This window comes from Prionailurus bengalensis, chromosome E1 (genome assembly GCF_016509475.1).
Source record: "Prionailurus bengalensis isolate Pbe53 chromosome E1, Fcat_Pben_1.1_paternal_pri, whole genome shotgun sequence".
Lineage (NCBI taxonomy): Eukaryota > Metazoa > Chordata > Mammalia > Carnivora > Felidae > Prionailurus > Prionailurus bengalensis.
In genome coordinates this window covers 46,040,964-46,063,534 of record NC_057347.1, presented here as the reverse complement: position 1 = coordinate 46,063,534, position 22,571 = coordinate 46,040,964, and the positions used below count along the sequence as shown (strand labels likewise).

Here is a 22,571-nt window from a genome sequence, read left to right as displayed (position 1 = left end):
GCGTGCCATCCGGGCCTCTCCCACTCAGGGGGCCTTTTGGGGTCCCCCTTGTCCTCCTGCCATCTTGCCCCATAAGGGCTGGCAGTTGCTGCTGACCAGAGGTGCCCTGGGCATCTGGCTTGGGGGAGTTCCTGCAGCCAGTCCGTGGCCAAGTGTGACTGTTGATCCCGGTTCCTCTGGGAAGTGGGCTCGGGCCGGTTGTCAGGGCCGATGTTCTGAGGGGATGGATACAGAGCTAGTGTACGAGACCTGAGCCCCAGGCCAGGCCACCCCTGGTCTCTTCATTGCACATCCACTGCCTGGAGGCTCCAGGCTCAAATCGTAGGCGGGTCTGTGGAGAAGCCCTGTCTTCTGATAATAATGTAAAGGCAGGAACAGAGGGCAGGAGGCGGGGGAGGTGGCAGCCCTGGGTGTCAATGCCCTGCGGGCACTTGTTACCAGGGACTGGGAACCTAGAGCCTGTGAGATCCCATCTCTGAACCTGGGCTCAGGACGCTGCTTCCTTTCTAGCCTCAAGGTGTTTCAGGTTAGGTTTGCTTAAAACAACTTCTTCCTGTTTTGTCCCAGATGAGGAAACCAGCATGGTGATTGTTGGGAAGATCTCATTCTGTCCCAAGGACGTGCTGGGCCACGGAGCTGAGGGCACGATTGTGTACCGGTGAGTGGATTGGAGAGCTCTGTGACTTGCCCTCACGTCCAGGTCTGTCGGCCTGCAGGTGGCACGCCAGGCTGGGGGGTGCCGCAGGGTCACGGTGGTGGCCAAGACGGAGGACTTCACCTCCAGGGAAGAAGTGCTGGCCGCATGGTGGTCGGTCAGGGGCTACGAGGCTCCCGGGGTGGCTGCCGCATCGCAGAAGGAGCACCATGGGTCTGCGGGTCTCCCATTTCCACAGCCTGGCTCGCCCCCCCCCCCCCCCAAACCAACCTGTGATCCTTGTCCTCAGGGGCATGTTCGACAACCGCGACGTGGCCGTCAAGAGGATCCTCCCCGAGTGTTTCAGTTTCGCGGACCGTGAGGTCCAGCTGCTTCGGGAATCAGACGAGCACCCCAACGTGATTCGTTACTTCTGCACGGAGAGGGACCGGCAGTTCCAGTACATTGCCATCGAGCTGTGTGCGGCCACCCTGCAGGAGGTGGGTGCCCCCGGGGCCGCTTTGCCTTCGTCCTGCGGCCTCCCTGCTCCTGGAGGCAGGTGGCACGAGAGACTGTGATTTCTTTTCCCTTTATTTCTCTGTATTCACTTTACTGAAGTTACAACACAGCACACTCACGTAAATGAACAGTTGGTGCATGTGACGGGCTCACACCCACGTAACCACAAACCGGTTGGAGAGTATTTTTATCACCTCAGCTTCAGTTGGGTGGGATGGTCTTTGGTTACAGTTAGTATCCCTGTCCCTCTGCCTCCAGGAAACCCGGCAGTTGTTCTCCCCGTGGGTTAGGGCTGCTCTGGGCTTGGAGGATGCTGGTTGAGGAGTCAGGTCGTTGAGACCATCCAGCGAACTCCTTTTGCTCAGTCTCCAGGCTCACGTGACACTATGTCAGTATCAGTCACCTGCAGGTTTGCCTGTAGGAGGCAGTGAAATTGAGTTCCTTGCTTTCTTACCTTTCTCACCATACACGAGTCAGCTGGAACTTTTAAGTTGGCCTACGGCTGCCAGAGAAAGTCCGTGAGCAAATGTGGATTTGGACATAGAGTGTGGTCAGTACAACTTCCCGTTTCTTTCTTAAAATAGGATCAGAGAAAATGAGCCAACCTAATCCCAAACATTAATTAAGGCAAAAAGTTGCAGGCAGGACTTTCCTGAATAAAATTGAATCACTTAGAGAAAAAAAGTGCTGTGTGGAGGGGTCTGTCCCCAAGGGCCGTGTGTGTGACCTGGCTGTCGTGTGTCTCTTGCAGTACGTGGAGCAGAAGGACTTCGCCCACCTCGGCCTGGAGCCCATCACCTTGCTGCAGCAGACCACCTCGGGCCTGGCCCATTTGCACTCCCTCAACATTGGTGAGAAGCTTCCCCTGTATTTACCAGCCGCGGCCCGGTGGGGAGCTCCCTTGCTGGGGAGGGGTCCTTGCCTCTGCTGAGAATCTCAGTGTCATCACTGGTGTGCCTGTGGGGTTTTTAGGTGGCCTTTTGAGAATAAGAATTTGAGGAGGAATCTTTCACAGCTGCAAACGAGAAAACCCTTAGAGGTCTGGTGGGCCCGCTGGGAGTCCGTGAAGAGTGCACTCCCCGCCGCAGGAGGAGGCCCGATGCCACTGGTAAATACCAGACTGATCTGGAGTTTTCTATTAGTTCACAGAGACCTGAAGCCCCACAACATTCTCCTGTCCATGCCCAACGCACATGGCAGGATCAAGGCCATGATCTCTGACTTTGGCCTCTGCAAGAAGCTGGCTGTGGGCAGGCACAGTTTCAGCCGCCGCTCAGGAGTGCCTGGCACAGAAGGCTGGATCGCTCCGGAGATGCTGAGCGAGGACTGTAAGGACAATCCCGTGAGTAGAGGGAGCAGCTCTGGGGAAAACTGCCAGCCTCTCGCATCTTCGGGGACGAGAGCCTCTGCATTCAAGACTTGGGGGCTGCGGCGCACGTAGCTGGAACATGACAGTTCTTTATCAAAGAGCTTCTGTGTGAATAGCATGCTGCTGGCGTTTTCCATGTGGTCTCGTGTTCAGACAAGTGAATGGGGCAAGTGTGGGCAGTTGTCCGTGTCTCCCCCCTACTTTTCAGTCACTTCCAACCCCAGCCAGTCGGCTCTAGAGCCCACGTTCCACTGCAAACACCGACCCTCATGCAGCCCCTGCGGGTGCCAGCGCTGCTCTGGGCACTTCCGGCGTGCCAGTCCAGTCTCCCGGGACCCTTCAAGGTGGTAGAAGCAACAGCAGCACTCCTGTCCTTGCTGCTTCTCAGTGAGGATGAGAATTTTCCAGAAGCCTCTCACACCCTGCGTCTCTCTTTTCAGACCTACACAGTGGACATCTTCTCTGCGGGCTGTGTCTTTTACTACGTGATATCTGAGGGCAGCCACCCTTTTGGCAAGTCCCTGCAGCGGCAGGCCAACATCCTCCTGGGCGCCTACAGCCTCGACTGCTTACACCCGGAGAAGCACGGTGAGTGGGTGGCAGAGGACGGTCAGGAGCCGCTCCGGCTGACCACGTGGCCCCTGAGCCCTGGGAGGGCGCGCCAGCCCTGTGCTTCCAGAGGCCCTTCTTTCCAACTGCTGGCCCTGTGGGGCTCAGTGCATCGATGATTCACTCCAAAGCTGGTAGAAGGTTGGGTTGTCTTTGGAGCATCTCCTCCTGAAGGCACACAGCTCTGAGGTTTCTTCAGGTCCCCCAGTTACCTGTGTGACCTGGGCAAGGACCTCTATTTTCCAGCTTGTGGCTTGTGAGCATTTAATAGTCTCTTCCTGCACTGACATTCAGGACAGTCGTCCGTGCTCCATAAACTCGTGTGCAGGCCGGTGATCAGGGGGTGTGGCTGGGCGGGGGTGCAGACAGCTGGGTCTTGCTCTCTGGATGCAGGGGCGACAGGTCTTTTTTCCTGACTTCAGCGTTTCCTGTGTTAAAATTGGCCCGTGACACCCAGTGCCACCTTTTTAAAAAATGTAAAACTAACTCACTGTTTTGCATTAATTTTTCTTATTCCTTGTAGAAAAAACAGATTAGCATAAAAGATCCATAATCCCATTACACAGTGATGAATTCCTGCTGTTAATACTTTTGTATATCTTATTCCAATCACGTATTTAGATAGATACGCATACTTTTGTAAAATAAATAGTACATACTCTTTTTTGGCATGCTTTTTTTTTCTTACATGCCTTTATTTTTATTTTGTTCTTTTTTATGGATAATTGTTTTTTTTTTTAATTTATTGATTTATTTTTAGTTTACATCCAAGTTAGCATATAGTGCAACAATGATTCAGGGGTAGATTCCTTAATGCCCCTTACTCATTCAGCCCATCCCCCCTCCCACAACCCCTCCAGTAACCCTCTGTTTGTTCTCCATATTTAAGAGTCTCTTATGTTTTGTCCCCCTCCCTGTTTTTGTATTATTTTTGCTTCCCCTCCCTTGTGTTCATCTGTTCTGTGTCTTAAAGTCCTCATATAAGTGAAGTTATATGATATTTGTTTTTCTCTATTTCGCTTAGCATAATACCTTCTAGTTCCATCCACGTGGTTGCAAATGGAAAGCTTTGATGCTTTTTGATTGCCGAGTAATAACTCCATTGTGTATATATATACCACATCTTCTTTATCCATCCACCCATCGATGGACATTTGGGCTCTTTCCATACTTTGGCTATTGTTGATAGTTGGCATGCTTGTTTTTTTAACATCATCTTGAATATCTCTCCAAGTTGATAGGTATTCCACCAGGGCATCGTTTTTTTTTAACATTTTTTTTTTCTTGTTTATTTATTTTTGAGAGAGAGCGGGAGACAGAGAATCCGAAGCAGGTTTCAGGCTCTGAGCTGTCAGCACAGAGCCTGACACGGGGCTCAAACTCATGAACTATGAGATCGTGACCTGAGCCGAAGTCAGACCCTCAACCAACGAGCCACCCAGATACCCCTTACCAGGGCATCGTTCTAATAGCACAGCCCAGTACGTGGAGGCAGTGTTACCAAAGCCTCCAACAGTGGGTATTTCCAATTACTTCTTTTCACAGACTGTGTGGTGAGGACTCCCCTTATCAGCTGAAGCTTGTGCAAGTTCTTAATTACGCTATTGGAGTGAGGTTGTGTCAGTAGAATCTTGAATCAAAAGGCACATGCACTGTTAAGGTTTGAGTATTTCATGGTGGCTGTGGGCCGGTGATAATCAGTTACTTGTTTATTTTCCTCCTCTGTAGAAGACGTCATTGCCCGGGAATTAATAGAGAAGATGATCGCAATGGATCCTCAGAAACGCCCCTCTGCGAAGCATGTGCTGAAGCACCCGTTCTTCTGGAGCCTGGAAAAGCAGCTCCAGTTCTTCCAGGTACATCTCTTGTTTGTGGTTTGTTTCTTATCAAAAGTCTTCATTTAACTTCTTCCAGATTTTGAAAGTACAGCAAAAGGCAAAATAAAATAACATAAAATAAAATAAAATAAAATAAAATAACATAACATAACATAACATAACATAACATAACATAACATAAAATACAAAAAACAAAAAACAAAAAACAAATGGCTCCTAATCCCATAACCAAGAGATAAGCATGGTTGACATTTTAACATACTTTTTTCATATAGATAAAAATGTGATTAGGATCAAACCGTATATACAATTTTGTATCTTCTTTTTTTTTTTACAGTACATAATATTTTAATTTAGTATTTTATTACAGTATTAATAGTACTGTATTAATATGATCTTTAGAATTTTAACATAATCTTTCTTCATGTTAAAGTTCTAAAACTTTAATGACTCTAGTGCTCTGTCATATGCTATATTCTGGGAACTTTCAAATACACACAAAAGTGGAGGGAATACTATAATGAACTCCCATTTACCCATCAGCCAGCTCCAGCAATTACTACCTGAAACTCTGCTCTCTCTCCACCACCCTCCACCCGATTACTTCGAAGCAAATCATAGGCATCGTATTTCATTCAAGTCTCATAAATCTAAACGTTTACTTACATTGGGCTCTTTCTATCCTTTTTAACTCAGTCTTTGCCCAGATCTCTTTGCTTAAGGTGGATTCTGAGATGTTAAGTTGTAGGATCAGTAGCTGTGAGCTCCTTCAGTGGTTTGGCTGTGTGAAGGCTTTGTAGTCGAGCCTTCTGGGGTCAGATCAGCATGGCTCAATCCAGACACATCCTACCCAGCACACCAGCTCTGAGAAGCAGGCACACGCGGGCAGTGCTTTTCCTCCTGGGCCTGGATCGGAGGGGAGCTTGGGTTTAGGAGTGATCATCAAAGTGTCCTGGAGTCTGACTAGAGCTTTGGTTCTGGTGTAACTCCCAACATGTAAGCGCCTTGAGGGCAGGAGTGGTTGGTTTCTGGATTCGTTGCTGTGTCCCCACTGCCCAGGACATAGCCTGGCACGTGGCAGATGCTTAGTCACTGTTTGGATGGATTGGGAAGGGGAGGGTTTCGTGCCCTTCTCCATGGCAGCAGTGAGTGTGGATAACATCAGGCTCGTTCTCTGTGTCGCACAGGTCATAACCTTTGAGTTCTGAGGTCACTTGTCCTGCAGGGACTTCTGAAAACTAGCCAGGTTCCTTTGATGATGAGCAGATGTAGGGCAGGAATAAAGCTCACAGAAAGGGACCTCCACCCCTCTGTGGGTTAGGATTGAAACTCTTAAGTTTTGCCAAGTCCCATGTCTTGTGAACACACCAGGCTTCCGTTGTATTGACCAGCTCTACCCGCTTTGCAGAAGCTGTCCCTCCAAGGCTTGCCCATGGCAGGTACAAGTCCGAGAGTCGGCCAGCCAGGCTCCATCTTCATCAGAGAAGAAAGAGACCATGGCCAGTGAGGCGGTGCGGCGTTAACGTGTGTGGGGCTCGCCGCTCTGTTTTCTCGGCTGTTGGAGCTCGTGCCCAGGCTGTGTCCCTCAAACACGGGCCAGGGCCTCTGCAGCCCACACTCTTGTCAGCAGCTCTCTCCCTCTACAAGAGGGCTTCATCTGTCTTCTCTAATTGTTTGCATGAGGACTGATGGCCAGTCCTAGATTTGCGCTTGTCCCGTTGCCCTGGGTGGCGGAAAAGTGCAAGATGCAAATCAGAATTGAGCTCTGGTGGTGGTGGTGGTGCTTGTTGTCCGTTGATGAACACAGGTTGCACACAGGGGCTCCGTGTGGCACGTCGTGTGTGTGCACATGGGTGACACGTGGGTGAGGCGTTAGGGTTTGTGGAGAGGTGTGACACGTCTCTGTCACGGAGATGTCCGTGTGGGCCTCTCCCCTGTGAACCCCAGACACGGCTGCTCACGGGGGAGAAGTGAATGGATCGTGAGGGGACAGAGACAGGATGCTCGCTGCCGGTTCTGGGGCAGACTTCAGTCTGGGCCTGGGGCTTGCGGGGCAGTGACCGTTCCGTGACCTGGTGTTTCACTCCTCCAGCTTCTGCTTCTCTGCACACTGACCGTCACCTGCTGCCCTTGTCACCCTCATAGGACGTGAGTGACCGAATAGAAAAGGAATCCCTGGACGGCCCGATAGTGAAGCAGCTGGAGCGAGGTGGGAGAGCCGTGGTGAAGACAGACTGGAGAGAGAACATCACCGTCCCCCTGCAGACAGGTGACCGTGCCGAGGCCCTGACGGCAGATGTTGGCAGACGCGTTTCAAGAGCAGCAGCCGTTTCTAGGAAGTGAACGTGGAATTGGCAACTCCAGGCTGTTTGGGCTCCAAATCCCCCTCGCAGGGTTGAGGCTTTTGTGGGTGTGTCCTCTGGGGTTTGGGCACAAATCAGACCTTTACACTGACGTGGGTTTCATGTCCCTTAGGGTGACAGGTGAGTGATGGGTGCCCTGCCCTCACTGGTTATTCCCGGTTGTGGGTGCAACCAGGAGGCAGAATTCAGACTGCCACTGCCCTCGGGTTCACTCTGGGGGACACACTCCTGTCAGTCACAAGTATGGCAGAGTTATGTCGCGTCTCAGTCTGATCGCTTAATCCCGGGGAACCCCAGCAGTCCTTTCCTTTTGAAATGTGTTTGTTACATTGTAGTCCTTGTTTTTTCCCCTAGATCTGCGTAAATTCAGAACCTATAAAGGTGGCTCTGTCCGCGACCTGCTCCGAGCCATGAGAAACAAGGTAAGGGGGGTGAACCCCAGATGAGGCCAGCAGCCCGGGTACAACCACCCTCCTCCTCCTTTCTGTCCTCTGGGTCCTTCCATTCATACTAGAATCCTGACCTCGCAGAGGCTCTTCTGTGTTGCCTCGGACGGGTTGTCTCTTCAGGGATGTTGTGAGGAGTTCCGCTCTGGGAAGCAGGCTCTCTGATGCTGCTGTTGTCTGTGGTGACTTTTGTATGCCCTGTGCCTGCCTGATACAGCGCCGCCGTATAAACTCCCTTAATGGAGACCTTCCCACGCAGGCCTGGCCCGCGGGCCACTCTGGTAGGGAAGCTCCCTCCCGCCTTCACAGCACCGGGCCAGGCCCAGCTCTGAGGCCCCCTCCTGAGTGAGGGGAAGCAAGTAAGATAAACAGATGGACTGTTGGGTGCATAAGCCTTTTCTCCTTTCAGAAAACCAGCTAACCTCCTGTCTTCCTTGGATAGTGAGAGGGTCTTTTAGCGGTGTTTCCCAGCTTCCCAGCTGCTAACCGCCGTGTCTGTGTGTCCGCCCTGTTTGCAGAAGCACCACTACCGGGAGCTCCCTGCGGAGGTGCGGGAGACGCTGGGCTCTCTCCCCGACGACTTTGTGCGCTACTTCACGTCCCGCTTCCCCCACCTCCTCCCCCACACCTACCGGGCCATGGAGCCCTGCAGCCACGAGAGGCTCTTCCAGCCTTACTACTTCCACGAGCCCCCAGAGCTCCGGCCCCCCGTGACTCCAGACGCCCTTTGAGCCAGGGTGGCCGCCGTTCTGGTGGCCCCAGCTGTGACTGAGGGCCTGGTCTCTACCAGCCCGAGCCTGATGCCTCCCGGCTTAGCAGGGAGACCAGGCCCCCAAACCAAGTGCCTTGAGCCTGCTCTACAGCCAGCAGAAGATGATGCTCACCCCAGGAAGTGGGGAACACGACCCCCCCCCCGCCTTGGCCTGTAGGATGCTGGGAAGCTGTTGGCCATGAAAGCTTTACATTCGGGGGTCCTCTGCCGAGGAGGGCCCATCGCAGAGGCAGCGAAGGAGGCATCCTCCACCTCCTCGTGGACACACGTGCTTCAGACTTACACTTGTCTGTAAACTTCCTGTTTGATGTCGGCCTATGAGGAAGAGAGAGGAGGGAGTGCTACGTTTCGCCTACAGGCAGGACCAGGAGCATCTCTCTCCTCGACCAGCTAGGCTGAGACGCACTCAGTGCAGCCTCTGCTCGGAGTGGGGCTCCAGAGGTGAGCGGCGCTAAGGAGGAAGAAGACGTTCAGAGGGTGTCGTTCCCCGGGTATCACAGATGCCTCGCTCATCGTGAACGTGCCCAAAGCCTCCCAGGTCACTATAACCAGTGTTCCCTGGGGGCAGCAAAGAGTCTGGAGTGTGGGGCGTGGCATTGGGACAGATCAGCACCACATGCCCCAGTGGCCTTTGGTGGATTTAAGGGGGTGCTTAGGAGCATTTGGGGGCGAGGGGTGGTAAGTTCCCCATCACGAAGAGCAGCACCCAGGCGAGAGCAGGCCAAATAGGACCCTCTCAGCCACCCTGGGAGAGCCCTGGGCCAGCAGGTGGGCAATGAGGTTCCCCCATCCCTGGACCCGGCAGGACGGGCCAGGGGGGCGGAGCCAAGGCCAGGGTCACCACTTGCTTCGTGGGCAGGTTTTTATGTTTCTCCTGGCAGATTTTAATAACTTTTGAACATACTGTAGAATGCTGCGTTAGCATAGGTAAGCTGAACTTGAAGTTTACTTGTGAAGAAGCTAAATGCAAGATCTATAGCACACTTTCTCTTTTGTGTGGCACCAAAAGTCTCCATCCCCTCCAGAAAGAGCGTTCGTGTTCAGAACGTGCTCTACTGCTGAGGAGTAAAACATTAGAGCAAGGCTATATACATCCATTAAACAGCTTCGAAGTGATATTCTCTACATTATGTCCATACCATCTTTTTTTGCTAAAACTAGTTTAATTTTTAACTTTAGTTTCAGTCAAAAATTCCTCTGTCTTTTCTCTACCGAGAGCCTTAGCAGTTAAGTGAGATTAGGGTACGAAGTAAGGAGATGTCTCCCGTGTCCTTTGTCCAGCTGGGTGAGCACATCATCACGCTGCCTTCAGTGCTGGCGACCGACCTCCGAGACTCAGGAGCGAGGGTGTACTGATGGACCGAGAACTCACTGTTTCTTCTGTGACGTGCTTGCTGATGGATTTGTATGAGGGCCTTCTGCCTTCGTCGAATTCAGTTCCCTTTCATAATGCCTGAAGTCACTTTTTTTCTTAAATTAGCATTATCCTGCGTCTTTAAACCTCATCAGTTACCTCATTGATACCTTGGAACCCTGGCGTTTTTGGCTGACGTCGTGGTATCTTCTGCCATACTTCCCGTTTTTCAGGAACACGGCCAGACGCCTCTCCTCTCCCTGCTCTGATGCACCCGCACCATTGTCTGTATGGCTCTGTGGTTGGTCACTTCACAGCCGGGCCTGAGTGGTGATGGCCTGCCAGGCAGTCAGGTGGAGAAGGTGCCACAAGGGACGAACAGGGCCGTTGGCTCTCTGTGCTGCCGGGACCTGGCCTGCTTTGGTCTCATGGCTGAACAGTGTCCTGGGGGGAGTAGTCAGGTCACTTCTGGCTGCCCAGGGTTTGTGTCCTCTCCCTATCTGGGCCCACCTTGTCTCCAGGACGGCTGTTTTTTAAATGCCTTTTCTCTTTATCACCTTCATTTCTAACCACCCACCTTTCTCAGACTCCTGTATTCGATGTATTTTATTTTGAGTAGTCACTGTGTGAGCCAGGCAGGATCCTGGGTGCTGGGGATGCAGAGGTAAACAAGATAGGCAAAACCTCTGCTTTTTAAAGAGCGTGGAGTGAGAGAGAAAGTAAGAAAGTAAGCAGAAAGTAAGCACCAGTGCTCCCGGAAAAGCCAGAGGGTGGGCAAGGGCATTCATTTGCTGTTCACACTTCTTCTTTCTTAAAGCTGCCTGTGACCCAGAACCCGTCTGATCTGGTCAAGTCTGTTCCGTTGGCCTTCTGTCCGTCGCTTTTCGGAATCTGGTCACTCATCAGTCCCTCGGGTGGTTTGAAGAGGTCTCTTGTGTGGGCACTTGTCGTGGAAACACCTTGGGCATCATCTGCTATATCTTGTTCTAATCTGTAGAATTCTGGTTTCCTGTTGTGCTCAGCGTAGCGGGAAGGTGTCTTTTGCTAGAACAGGGTTTTTCAGCCGTGTGCATCGCGTAGCAGCTGAGCTATTTGATCTTTAGTGTGATTTCTAGAAGGCTGTTTAACTTTTTAGAAGTACGCTACTTTCATTTTTTCCGACAGAATTTAGTCGCATCTGTTAGGAACCCCAGGGACACTCTCATTAAATCTTGTCTTGAACCTCGCGTTGAATCTGTCTTCGGTGCACCTGCCAGAATTTCTCCTGTTGCTTCTTGAGTCTTTTTGACTTCAGCGTATCAGAGCACTTGCACTTTTGGGGAATCACTGGTGTCCTTGGTAAGTCACTGAATCATCTAGTGGCTGACATAAAACCCGGGGCACGGCAGGCTCTCCCTCCCACTCCCTCTCCATGCCATAGTCATCCTCGGTTCTTTCCGGTGAGACCTCACTCTGGCACATATTAGAAGATCCACAGGTTAGTGGGTCCAGCGAAGTATTTTCTTTCTGCCAACTCTAGAAGAAAGGTGTTTATCTCAGAGTCAACTTTTGGTGAGGTTTTGTGTGAATGTGACTTGTTTCCCATTGCAGTTTCTCTCACTGCCATGAAAGATGAACCGGCTGCCCCCCTCGCACTTGTGGGGGGGCCTCTGGCCCGTAGGCCTTTCTCCTCTCAGCTGCTGTCTCTTCAGAAGCCGCGCTCTGGCCAGGCCTGGATGTCCCGAGACTGCTTTCATTCTCCAGCCCTGTTCATTGCATCCTTGGCCTTGAAGTCCTCACAGAGGGTAGACTGGTTCTTTGCCCCCCAAGAGCTGGATGAGGAAGCACACGGCACACCTGTAAAGAGTCTTCTAAGTTCTCTTTAGCTTTCTCTCTGCTCGTTTAGTTCCTGAAATCCCTTTTCTTTGTACGTGTCAGTGTCTTTTCCTTGCTGATGCCTTCACCATCCCGGAGCAGTCCTTTCAGTTGAGTATGGCTTGGCATTGGTCTTTCCTAGGAGAGAGTCACCAGGTGCCCCATACGGATGGGCCCAAATTCCGCCTTCCAAGGTTGGACCATTACCTCTTAAATCAAAGTGTCCCTTCTTCCCATACTTTGTTTCTTTTATGAAACAGTGATTTCCCATGAGTAACCCAGGTTCCCGTTTCTTGTATGAGCGCGTAAACCCTTTCTGTTTTCATTGGACAACCACAAAGAAAGCATCTGCGACGAGCCTACCACTGGAGCAGCCTTAACGCTTCTGGCCAAAGCCCGCACCCCGCTCGCTTCACCCTGTGCTCTCTGTGTGTTCGGCGGGTACAGTATTTCTTTTCAGTATCCCAAAAGCTGTGACGGGGGAGTCCCCACTTACCTAGAAAGCATTACCAGTCAAACATGCGGCATTCTCAGATGCAGACCTTACGTAGTGTTCCTTTTGCAATGACCTATTTATTTAACCTATTTATATTTATTTAATTTTTACTCTGACGTATACCCGGTTACAATTGCACTTGCTTTGAAAGCACATCAGATTTGTTTTGGACAACACACCCCTGACCATTTTAAAACTGGAAAAGTTCTACTGTATCCTTCCACGGAATGGATGCCTCACAGTGGTTTTGTCATTAAAGGGTGAATGATTTGGTCAGGGTAAAAATTTTCATTTTTAAGTGATTTTTTTTTTTTTAAAGAAAATTCTGTGCCATTGTGTCTTCTCTGTGGACGGTTGTTTAATGGGTATGTGTTAATTGTGTGATAGAATCCTCTTTGTGAACCTACAATCCTCTTTTTAGCTTTATATTTTATAAACTGCCAGATTGTACAATTTTTATGTGTATTTTTAAAGCTTGATGTGAGGGTAATTATCTAAGTTAAACAGCCTATTTTTGTACCTCCTGTACAGTTTTATAATTCTGCTGATTCATGATGGCGTCTCATGTTGCGCCAATGACAAATAAAGGTAGTTTTAGATCTGGAAGTTGATTTTATCTTCTTAAAGACTTGACCTTGACCCTCACCTTCAGGCAAGGGGCCACTCCCAGCTCTCTTCCTGGGTGTGATGTCTGGGTGGTGAAGGCGAGCGGCTGACTCAGCGGGTAGGGGGACGCAGTTGCCCGCCGGCATCCACGGCAGGGGCCGGGGGGGGCCGGAACGTCCTCCTTGGAGGCTGCGGGAAAACGTTCCTTGAAACCCTGCAGGGAGTCCCCAAAAGTATTGGTTTGGGCTGAATTCCAGGAAGCTGGCCAGGCTGGGACCAAACTGCCCCATGGCAAGTTTGGGGTGTGTGTACAGTGAATGGGGTATTGGACCGAAAAGCCCGTGAAGGGATTAAAGCCACTACAGTCACGGCCAGCACAGTGCTGGGAAAGCCATGATCTGAGCATGTCAGGCGCACGTAATCCGTCTACCCACACGCCAGGGAATGAGCCCAGCGGCCAGTCTGGTTGGAACTTTGGATCCTGCCAGCGTGCTTCCTGCTTTCCTCCCCCCATCCCGTCTGGTGAAAGCGGAGGAGGCTGCTCTTTCTCTTGCATCATGGAAAGGGACCGCTCACAATGCACTGGGACTGGCTCCTTCTGCTCTGCCTGCCACCATCCCATCCCCCGGCCTCGGTGGGACCCCAGGACCATCCCCGAGAACCGTGGACACACCCTCCCTCCGAAGCTCTGGGTCTCGGATGTGGACAAATCCCAGGAAGTGTGAGGGGGCTGCGGGATGCCGTGGACGCCTGGCCGCTGCCTTCTGCCATCTGATGCAACAGCACAGACCGCTCTCGGATTCCCCACGGAGCTGCTAAGCCAGGGCAGGGGCCACGTGTTGAATTGGCCCAGGCCAGGGAGGCAGACAACTGGTCGCACCCTTAGCTGGCTCTGAGAGCAGTGAGAGAGGTGCGGGTCCTCAGGAGGAAGGCCAGCAGGTGGTTGGGACACTGGCATGGCCAGGGCCATGGTTCTGGGCCACCGAGGCAGGGCTTGCTGTTTTGCATGCTGAGTCAATGTTGGGCCTGTGAGAAAGGGTACTTTTTTCTGAGCGTTTGATACATTTCATGAGGTAAATGTGTATATACACACAACGGTATTTCATCAGCAAAGGCACCCGCTTGTACTCTGTTATTTGTCCCCTCCGTCATTTATGCTGGATGCATGCCATAGCTAGGAGAGCTCATGAAGAGCCAAGTAACAGCCCCACCCGCCTGCCCTTCCCACTGGGCCAGGCACTGCTGGGGCATCCTGTGCCCTGATCACACATTGGCCTTCTTCTCTCCCCCTGCAGACCAACATTTCCTTTAAGATCAAAAACATACATCTTTGACTTTAGTGAGAGACTGACCAGACCCTTTGCCAAGGCCAAAGATCCGGTGATGAGCTTGTATCTGGACCAGTTAGCTGTGGGCAGAGGTAGTAGGGCTGGTAAGAACATGGCAGCCCCTGGGAAACCATATTCAAAGATGCCAGGCAGCAGAGGGAGCAGTTTCCAGAAACAGGAGGGGCTGGGCCGGAAGGACAGACCTGAGTGAACTTGGCCTCTGAGAGGGTTGGCAGGTGAATCCAGGAGGTGTTCTTTCCCGCCCTCCCCAACCTATGCCTCTCCAAATTCACCTTCTCCATCCCAGGCCTGCTCAGTGTTTTGGATGAAGCCACTGCAGTGTGCTCATTGGGTTTGCCTGCTGGCAACACAAACCTGGAAAGAGTGACGAATCACCCAACGCAATTCAGGGCCCAATTCAAGATTCCAGAAGATCTCGAGAAACTGGAATGCCAAGCCCAAACCCCAAGGATGATGGGAAGCCCTGCCTTGACATTACAACGGGGTTGGGGGAGGAGAGCAGAGCCCTGAGGAGCCTGGAAACTGTCACAGACACTTGAAACAAGAGCTGTCGTGGCCTCAGACATCTGTCACGTGATGAGACACTGGCTTTGCAGTCTTGCCCCGGAGGGTTTAAGCTAGCCCAGTGGGGAGTATGGTCCGGACGGGATGTTGAGCTGCCCAACGGTGCCAAAGGAGGCTTGGCAAGTGAGTGAGCGCTGGGTCTCTGGAGGAATCCAGCAGAAGGGAAAGGCCTCATCCTGAACAGATTAGGAAGAAATTCTTCCTTGGGTCACGGGCTGGACTCTGGTCCCTTCCAAATAAGCATCTATGACTAAGACCCACCCACCTCTTGCAGTAATGAGCTCCTGGAAAACACTGCCTGACCGGGTATGAATCACAGGAAGCAGGGAGCGGAGGCCCGCAGGAGAACTGTTGACAATTGGAGGGGGTGGGGTGGTGTTCTCCAGGATTCTGCCAGGGCTATGTGGTATTCCAGACATGGGTGCCCTGAGAGTGGTTATACAAGGTAGAAAAACCAAGGGCCACAGTTTAGGACACTAGTTTAGGGCCACTCATTTAGGACAAGTTTGCACCTCAGAATACCAGTTCTAAGGAATATTACACTTAGGGAAAAAAGGTTCTATGACCAAATAAACTTGGGAAATGATGGATTGAAGACGGGTTTCATATTTACTGCAGTACTATTCAGAGGCTTTTCATATACTAACAGAGGGGCGCCTTGGTTGGCAAAGTCAGTGGAGCGTATGACTTTTGATCTTAGGGTTGTGAGTTCAAGCCCCACATTGGGTGCGGAGCCTACTTAAAAAAAAAAAAAAACACCATGTACTAACAGGATATTCTCTGAGAGGATACATATATATATCTCGAATTACTGCCTTCAATTTTTTTTTTTTTTAAGCATGTTTGGAGTGGCAGAGATCATAATGTTTTTAACAAATCTTATTTTATTTTCCTCTTTCTGGATTTCTAGGAAGACAACATTCCCAGCCTCCTCTGAAGTTAGGTTGGGGTGTGTGACTAACTCTGGCCAATGCGGGGGGGTGGAGTGGGCAGGGAGGGCGGAGTGGAAATAAAACGTGGCATTTCTGAGTCTCAAAGCATTTAAGAGCTGGGGCACAACCCTCCAGCTCTGTCTTCCTTTGACACAGTGACGGGCCAATCGTGGGGTCTACATACTGAAAAGACACAAAATGGAAGCAACCTGAATCATGCAGTCACCACACGGAACGCAGCTGTCCTGAAAAGTCTCCTGACTCGGAGTAAACTTCTTATCAGTAAAATAAATAAACAAACAAACAACAAACCCTTGTGTTAAGCCGCCCAGACGGGCTGGGTTAGTTACCACAGCCCAGCTGAGCCCAAATTGACTAAAACTTTAGGTAGAAAGTATCCAGGAGAAAGGCTGCTACGCTTCACCTGAAAGTTAAAGGTCAATGCCAAGCCATTTGTGCTTTTAGCCAGCTAAAGAAGTCGTACCGTTGACAATCTGAGGGGTCAAAGAAGAGGGATTCTCCTCCTGCTGCTTTTTCATCCACCTCCCCTACCCCCATCCTGAATACCCTGTTCGGTTTCTATGGTTACCCGTGGTAACGTGATGGCTTGGCGGTTAGCTGTGCTCAAGGTGACCCCTGTTGAGAAGTGGCTGAACTCAGCAAGGGAAGGTGGGAGGGGCAGGGCCATAGCACCCCCCACCCCCAACACACACACACACACACACACACACACTCTTCCCTTGGCCCCACGGGGCCTGCCGGCTCCATAGTGATCTCTCCCAGGGCTTGGGAGGTCTGGGTTGGCGGGAACTGGAGGAGGGTGAAGCTGGGAAGGAGCGTACCTCTCATTAGCACCTACCACCCCAGAACAATTTTAGGGGGATAGAGGCAGGGACTGAGGGGCAGAAGGTGGACCATTTATGTTAGGCCCCAGGCAGCATGAAGCTGAGGGTCTGACCTCCATTCCGGAAGGCTCAGAAGCCCACCTTCTTGCTCTTACGCTGCAAAGGGAGGAAACTGAGGGATAAATACAGACAATAATGAAGAGAAAACTCGGGTGCCTGGGTGGCTCAGTCAGTTGAGCGTCTGGCTTCAGGTCATGATCTCACGGTTCGTGGGTTCAAGCCCCGCATATGGCTCTGTGCCGACAGCTCGGAGCCTGGAGCCTGCTTTGGATTCTGTGTCTCCCTCTCTCTGCCCCTCCCTCACTCACACTCTCTCAAAAATAAATAAATATTTTTTAAAAATTAAAAAGAAAAATAACACCACAACAGCTATTGCTTAGCAAATACTGCTTTTTCCCCTTCCAACGTGTGAGCCATGTTTTGTCACTCTAAGTGGTCAGGTGGCCGTCACAGGGAGTGGGAGGGCAGACGGAGTGGAAAACACATTGGTTGGAAAGGAAGCCCTCTCAGGTAGAATTTGCTATAACCAGGATAACTCAACACACTGCTGTTGTCTGTAGGTCTTAGGATTTTTAGCTAGGTCAGTGTTTTCCGAACCTTGATCATATCAGAGTCATAGTGTGGGAAACAGGAAATTTACACAGGCCCGGTCCTATCCTGCTTCAACAAGCCCGTAGCTCTGCATTCTTTGATTTCCAGGTGATTCTGGCATACCCCAGAGTTTAAGCACCATTGATCTAGGCCATAGTGCTTATTGCAAAAAGGAAGCTCCCAAGACATACGGTCAATGCTTTGGCATATCTCTCACCTATTAAAAATAAATGTGTATCAGTTTTTAAATCCAAACCTGAATGATATCATGTATACTTTTTGAAAATCCTACTTTCAACGTTTATTTATTTTTGGGACAGAGAGAGACAGAGCATGAACGGGGGAGGGGCAGAGAGAGAGGGAGACACAGAATGGGAAACAGGCTCCAGGCTCTGAGCCATCAGCCCAGAGCCTGACGCGGGGCTCGAACTCACAGACCGCGAGATCGTGACCTGGTTGAAGTCGGACGCTTAACCGACTGCGCCACCCAGGCGCCCCAAAAATCCTACTTTCCACAAGCCAGCTGAGGAGTAGCTGTGGTCATCAGATTTCCGGTGGATTCTCTTACTACAGCAGAGTGAGCAAGGGCTCATCACCTGGTTTCCTTAAGCTACCAGCTCCCTGAAGAAACATGGCCAAGCCCGCAGTCAGAGACCCCCTGCACCCACCACTGGCCCCCGTAGAGTGTGTTCCATGGAAACTTCGGGGAGGATCTCGTTATTGCTTGTCCCCAAAGGCGTGGCTGCATGTGGGACTTCTTCCATTGTGCTGGACACTGGCGAGTTCTTTCAACCTCAAGAAAGGTTGGCTTGTCTAATTGTTAAATAATTGTCTCCCCTCCATTTTCTCTGTTTTTATTTTCTGGGAGTTTCAACAGTAGAATGTTAGAACTCTGGGTTTGATCCTTGGTGTCGATTATGGTTTATTTCTTATATGACATTTGTTGATTTTATTCCTTCTGGAACACTTTTCTTAGTTTCAGCAATAATTTTTATTTATTTTTTAAATGTTTTTAATGCTTATTTATTTTTGAGAGAGAGAGAGTGTGTGTGCATGCAAGCAAGTGGGAAAGGGGCAGAGAGAGTGGGAGACACAGAATCCGAAGCAGGCTCCAGGCTCCAAGCTGTCAGCCCAGATCCTGAGGCGGGGCTTGAACTCATGAGCCGTGAGATCGTGACCTGAGCTGAAGTCGGCTGCTCAACCAACTGAACCACCCAACTGAGCCACCCATGTGCCTGCCCCTCAGCAATAATTTTTAAATTCCAAGGGCTCTGGATCCTTGACCCTTTCTTAAGGGGAAATTAGTATTTCAGGATACTAATTGGACATGGGGGAGGGGGTAGTTCTTCAGTTCCCTGTATCATCTCTATATCATTTTGAGTAATTTTTGTTTATCTTGATCTCTCTTTTCCAAGTTGCAGATTTTCCTAAGTGTTAGTGATGCTTCATGGCTTATACATACTAAAAAATGAGGCAAAGAAAAAGCTGATTGAGGCCCTGTGTTGGTGAGTAGAGTTTTCAGCTGGTACGCTTTGTTTTTAGGTTATTATATGGGGAAATCTTAGATGCCAAAGGGCAGAGGTCTTTGCTCCAAGGTTCTTGAGTGTGTTTGGAGAAGAGTCTTCTGATTGTTGGCCTAGGGACTGACGACTACTATCCGTCCTTCTGCATCAGGGGTCAAATGTTTTATGAACCAACTTCTAGTTCATTCCCATTCTGACATGTCACTCCCAGCTTCCACCGTCTTTCCCCTGAATCTCCAAGGTGAAGCCTCTCACTTGTTCTGCGAGGCAGATCTGCCCCCTCCTCAGCTCTGTCTCATTTATGCATTACTGTAGGCTGAGGCAAGTGCCCTTGGCTAAGGCTTCAGCCTGCAGGGGTAACTTAGCCTGTTGGGGGTGGGGGTGCTGAGTGGGCACAGCAAGTGCTAAGAGGGGACACTGAGGGAGTGGATGGGAAAGTGGTTGACCTTGGGGTCCAGGCTGATGGAGGGAGATAGGAATGTGGTCAGGGAAGATTCTGGAGAGGAAGAATACAGAGGTGGAGGAGTATTGCATGGTGAAAAAGTAGGACTTGGCTGCAGGGGTGGGTGGTGGAGTGAAGGTAGAGAAGACTCTTACAGCTTGAGGAAGTGAGTGGATGTTGAGACTCAGGTATAGCAGGGTCTTCTGGTAGACACTAGGGTTGCCCAGGGTGACAGCAAGAGTCAGGGGGCAGGGGAGGTAGGGGTAGGTAGCAAAACAGAGCCAAAGTCCTCTAGGAATCCCAGATTGGGCAATGGCCTTCTCTGAGATGCGGAGTTGGCATGGGCCTCGAGGGAGGGAGGGCACAGCACATGAGGGTGGGTTTGCTTTCAAAACACTGAAGCCATGAGGAATCCGCTAATACCCGACGCCCACCCAGCTCAGAGATACAGGAAGTCTCCACTCAGGAGGAATGGGGGAAAAGAGGCATGGTCAGAGGAGGGCCAGTCTCCAGCCAGGACAAGGAATTGGAGGGTCTGGGAAGATGTGAGGGATATGGGCCAATTTCTCTCTAGTAAAACAGGTTTCAGAGGGCACATGGGAGGTTTGAGCCAAGGGAAGCACTAACCTGAATATGGGTGAAAGCTCAGGGCTGGTGGGGGCCAAGCATGATATACTTTAGACTGACAAGACCCAGGACTATACAAGTGGGTGGGAAATGCTCCTTCAGGTTGTGATCTGAATGGACAGAAAGTTGGAAAGTTGCTCAGAAGCCAGAAGTGACTTGGGGCCCCCGGGAGGTGGCGGGGCCTTGACTTTGTCAGCTTCTGAGGCCCTCTTACACACCAACAGAGGAACTGAGGCAATTCTCTGTTGTTGCAACAGAAGCTTACTGGCTGTGTGGCCTCCTTGTGGTTGGAGAGCCTGCGCAGCTGCGGGGGAACAGGGAAGACAGATTCAAGCCCCAGTGCTAGCCCCATGAGGTCCTATCCCTGCCGCTGGGCCCTGACCCTGCAGCAGGTCTCATTTACAGAATATGCAAATTCGAACCATTTCAAAAATACAAAGACCTGGTAGTATCCAATTTCTAAAAAATAATCTTTAACCATATTCAAAAATCTCTTTTTTTGAGAGAGAGAGAGAGAGAATGCGAGCAGGAGAGGGGAAGAGAGGGGGGCAGAAGATCCAAAGTGGGCTCTGTGCCGACAGCAGAGAGCCCCATGCGAGGCTCCAACTCATGAACTGTGAGATCATGACCCGAGCTGAAGTCGGACACTTAATGGACTGAGTCACCCAGGTGCCCCTAAATATCTCTCAGTCTAACATTCAGGTCCCAAAAGAGAATAGTCTCATGGTAAAAAAAATCCAAAAAATTACCACATAGATCTCTTCTTGGATTTTTTGCCTTTGTTCTTCCAACAAGCTAAGGAGCTCTCAAGGAGCTGCCTTTGGTGTCTGTCCTAAGGAAGCAGTTTGTTTTCCCAACTGGGTTCCTAGTAAAGCATCTCAGTTCATTCTCTCCCTTGCAGGGAAGGTTAAAGGAAGGAAAAGACAGCTAGTGGCTCCCCTGACATCCATGTTTTCCGGAGAAAAGGCAACCTCCCTTCTGTAAAGACCCTCCCAGCTCTCCCTCCCTCAGCTCTTTGGCTGTTGGGTGTTTATGGGTACATTCACTGCCTCTGTATAGATCACCTTCCTTAAAAACAGCCTCTCAGGATCCCAGCCCATTTCCAAACTCCTTGTGGTTGCAAAGAAATGGGATCTAGCACTGCCACAACACTTGGAGAACTCAACTGTCGGGCCTTTCAGACTGAGCAGGACTCCTGTCAGCCTCTAGATGGCGCCCGAGTGCAGCCTCTCTTCCTACTCCCTCGGTGGCAGCGTTCAGGTCCACCCTTGACCTGGGCGTGGCTACTGCTCCTGCTGCCAACTCGGCCAGGCTGCTCCATAGGAGATGAGACCAGAATCCAAAAACAAGGCCAAAGGACCTGGTGTTGTAAACAAAAGTCCTTCAAGAGCCAGTAGTTTTCGAAATAATGCATATTCACAAGCTTTTCTCACTCGAGGATGAGCATGTAACATACTATGTACGGGTCCCTCCGTGTATGGAGGTGATCTTGGGGTCTGACATTCTGTGGATCCGTGCAGTAGTCAAGATGTGTACTAAGGCATTCTTGAGCACAAGGACACAGACAGGTGCACGTCCGGGCACCAGTTGTAACAACTATCATAAACTTGGTCAGGTACTTATCATGTACCAGGCTCTGAGCCAGTGTTTTACAAATCATTGGATTTATTCCTTCCAGAAGCCCTCTGAGGGGGCTCTAAGGTGGGCGAGAGGGCCCTGGAGCTTAAATGTGGGATCCCAATTGCCTGGAATAATCTTTGCGTGGTCTCTTGCTGCTGCTGCTGCTGCTGGATGCCTGTTCAGCTACTACCCACCAACTACTCAACTCCACATCCATATGGAATAAGCACAGCAGAAATGTAGTCTGTTAGGATTTTCTGCATGTTACAGATGAGCAAACAGAAGCTCAGAGAAGTTAAGCAGCTTGCCCAAGGTCACACAGCCGGCAAGGAGCTGTGCAGAGATTCAAACACAGGTTCTTTTAACTCCACTCCACCAGACTGACCCCACAGTCTCCGTCATTCAGCCCGTAGACCAATGAGTCTGTGAAGCACCAGCCTTCCAAGGACCTGGTCAGCATTTCTACTCTGAACCTCTGGTTTCTACTTGTACTTTATTTAAACCGAGAGCACTTTCCCATTCTTGCTAAAGCAGCGCGGTCTTAGGACCAGAAGCATCAGCATCACCTGGGAACTTTCAGGGATACAAATTCTCAGGCTTCATGCCAGACCTGCTAAAACAGCAACTCTGGGGCTGGGGTTCTCCATGCTAATGCATGCCAAATTTGAGGGCACTTGCTGTAAAACTCATGTCTCCTAAAACCAAGTCCCTATGCTTAATTAAATCCAACAAGCATTGACTGAGCCTGCTCTTGGTGGCTCAAAGAGGAAGACACCAGAAACCTAGCAGAGAAGGGAAGGAAATAGACATGAAATGTGAAAAAAATGGTGGGGAGCAGAAACAGGAGTTGGAGGACTGCTGGTCAGGGATGGACCCAAATGATCTGTGCAGCTTTTTAAGTGGGCACATAGGGAGAGCCTGGGTGGCTCAGTCAGTTAAGCATCTGACTTTGGCTCAGGTCATGATCTCATGGTTTGTGGGTTCAAACCCCACATCGGGCTCTGTGCTGACAGCTCGGAGCCTGGAGCCTGCTTTGGACTGTGTCTCCCTCTCTCTCTGGCCCTCCCCCACTTGCACTCTGTCTCTCTCTGTCTCTCTCTCTCAAAAATAAATAAAGCATTTTTTAAAAATAAAAAAGCAGGCACACAGGGTTATAAT

General features: G+C 50.6%; 1 protein-coding gene across 1 annotated transcript in view; it reads left to right on the top strand.

Annotated features, from left to right (window-relative positions):
- ERN1 (endoplasmic reticulum to nucleus signaling 1) overlaps positions 1–12,860 on the top strand; it is an 80,293-nt gene extending 67,433 nt beyond the window's left edge. Inside the window, exons 14-22 of the mRNA XM_043584994.1 lie at positions 568–658; positions 945–1,134; positions 1,905–2,004; positions 2,296–2,495; positions 2,963–3,110; positions 4,860–4,987; positions 7,115–7,238; positions 7,687–7,754; positions 8,297–12,860. Of these exons, the coding sequence (XP_043440929.1) occupies positions 568–658; positions 945–1,134; positions 1,905–2,004; positions 2,296–2,495; positions 2,963–3,110; positions 4,860–4,987; positions 7,115–7,238; positions 7,687–7,754; positions 8,297–8,509 (1,262 nt within the window). The 3' untranslated portion in view covers positions 8,510–12,860. The remainder of the gene's footprint in view (positions 1–567; positions 659–944; positions 1,135–1,904; positions 2,005–2,295; positions 2,496–2,962; positions 3,111–4,859; positions 4,988–7,114; positions 7,239–7,686; positions 7,755–8,296) is intronic.
- Positions 12,861–22,571: the final 9,711 nt, after the last annotated feature.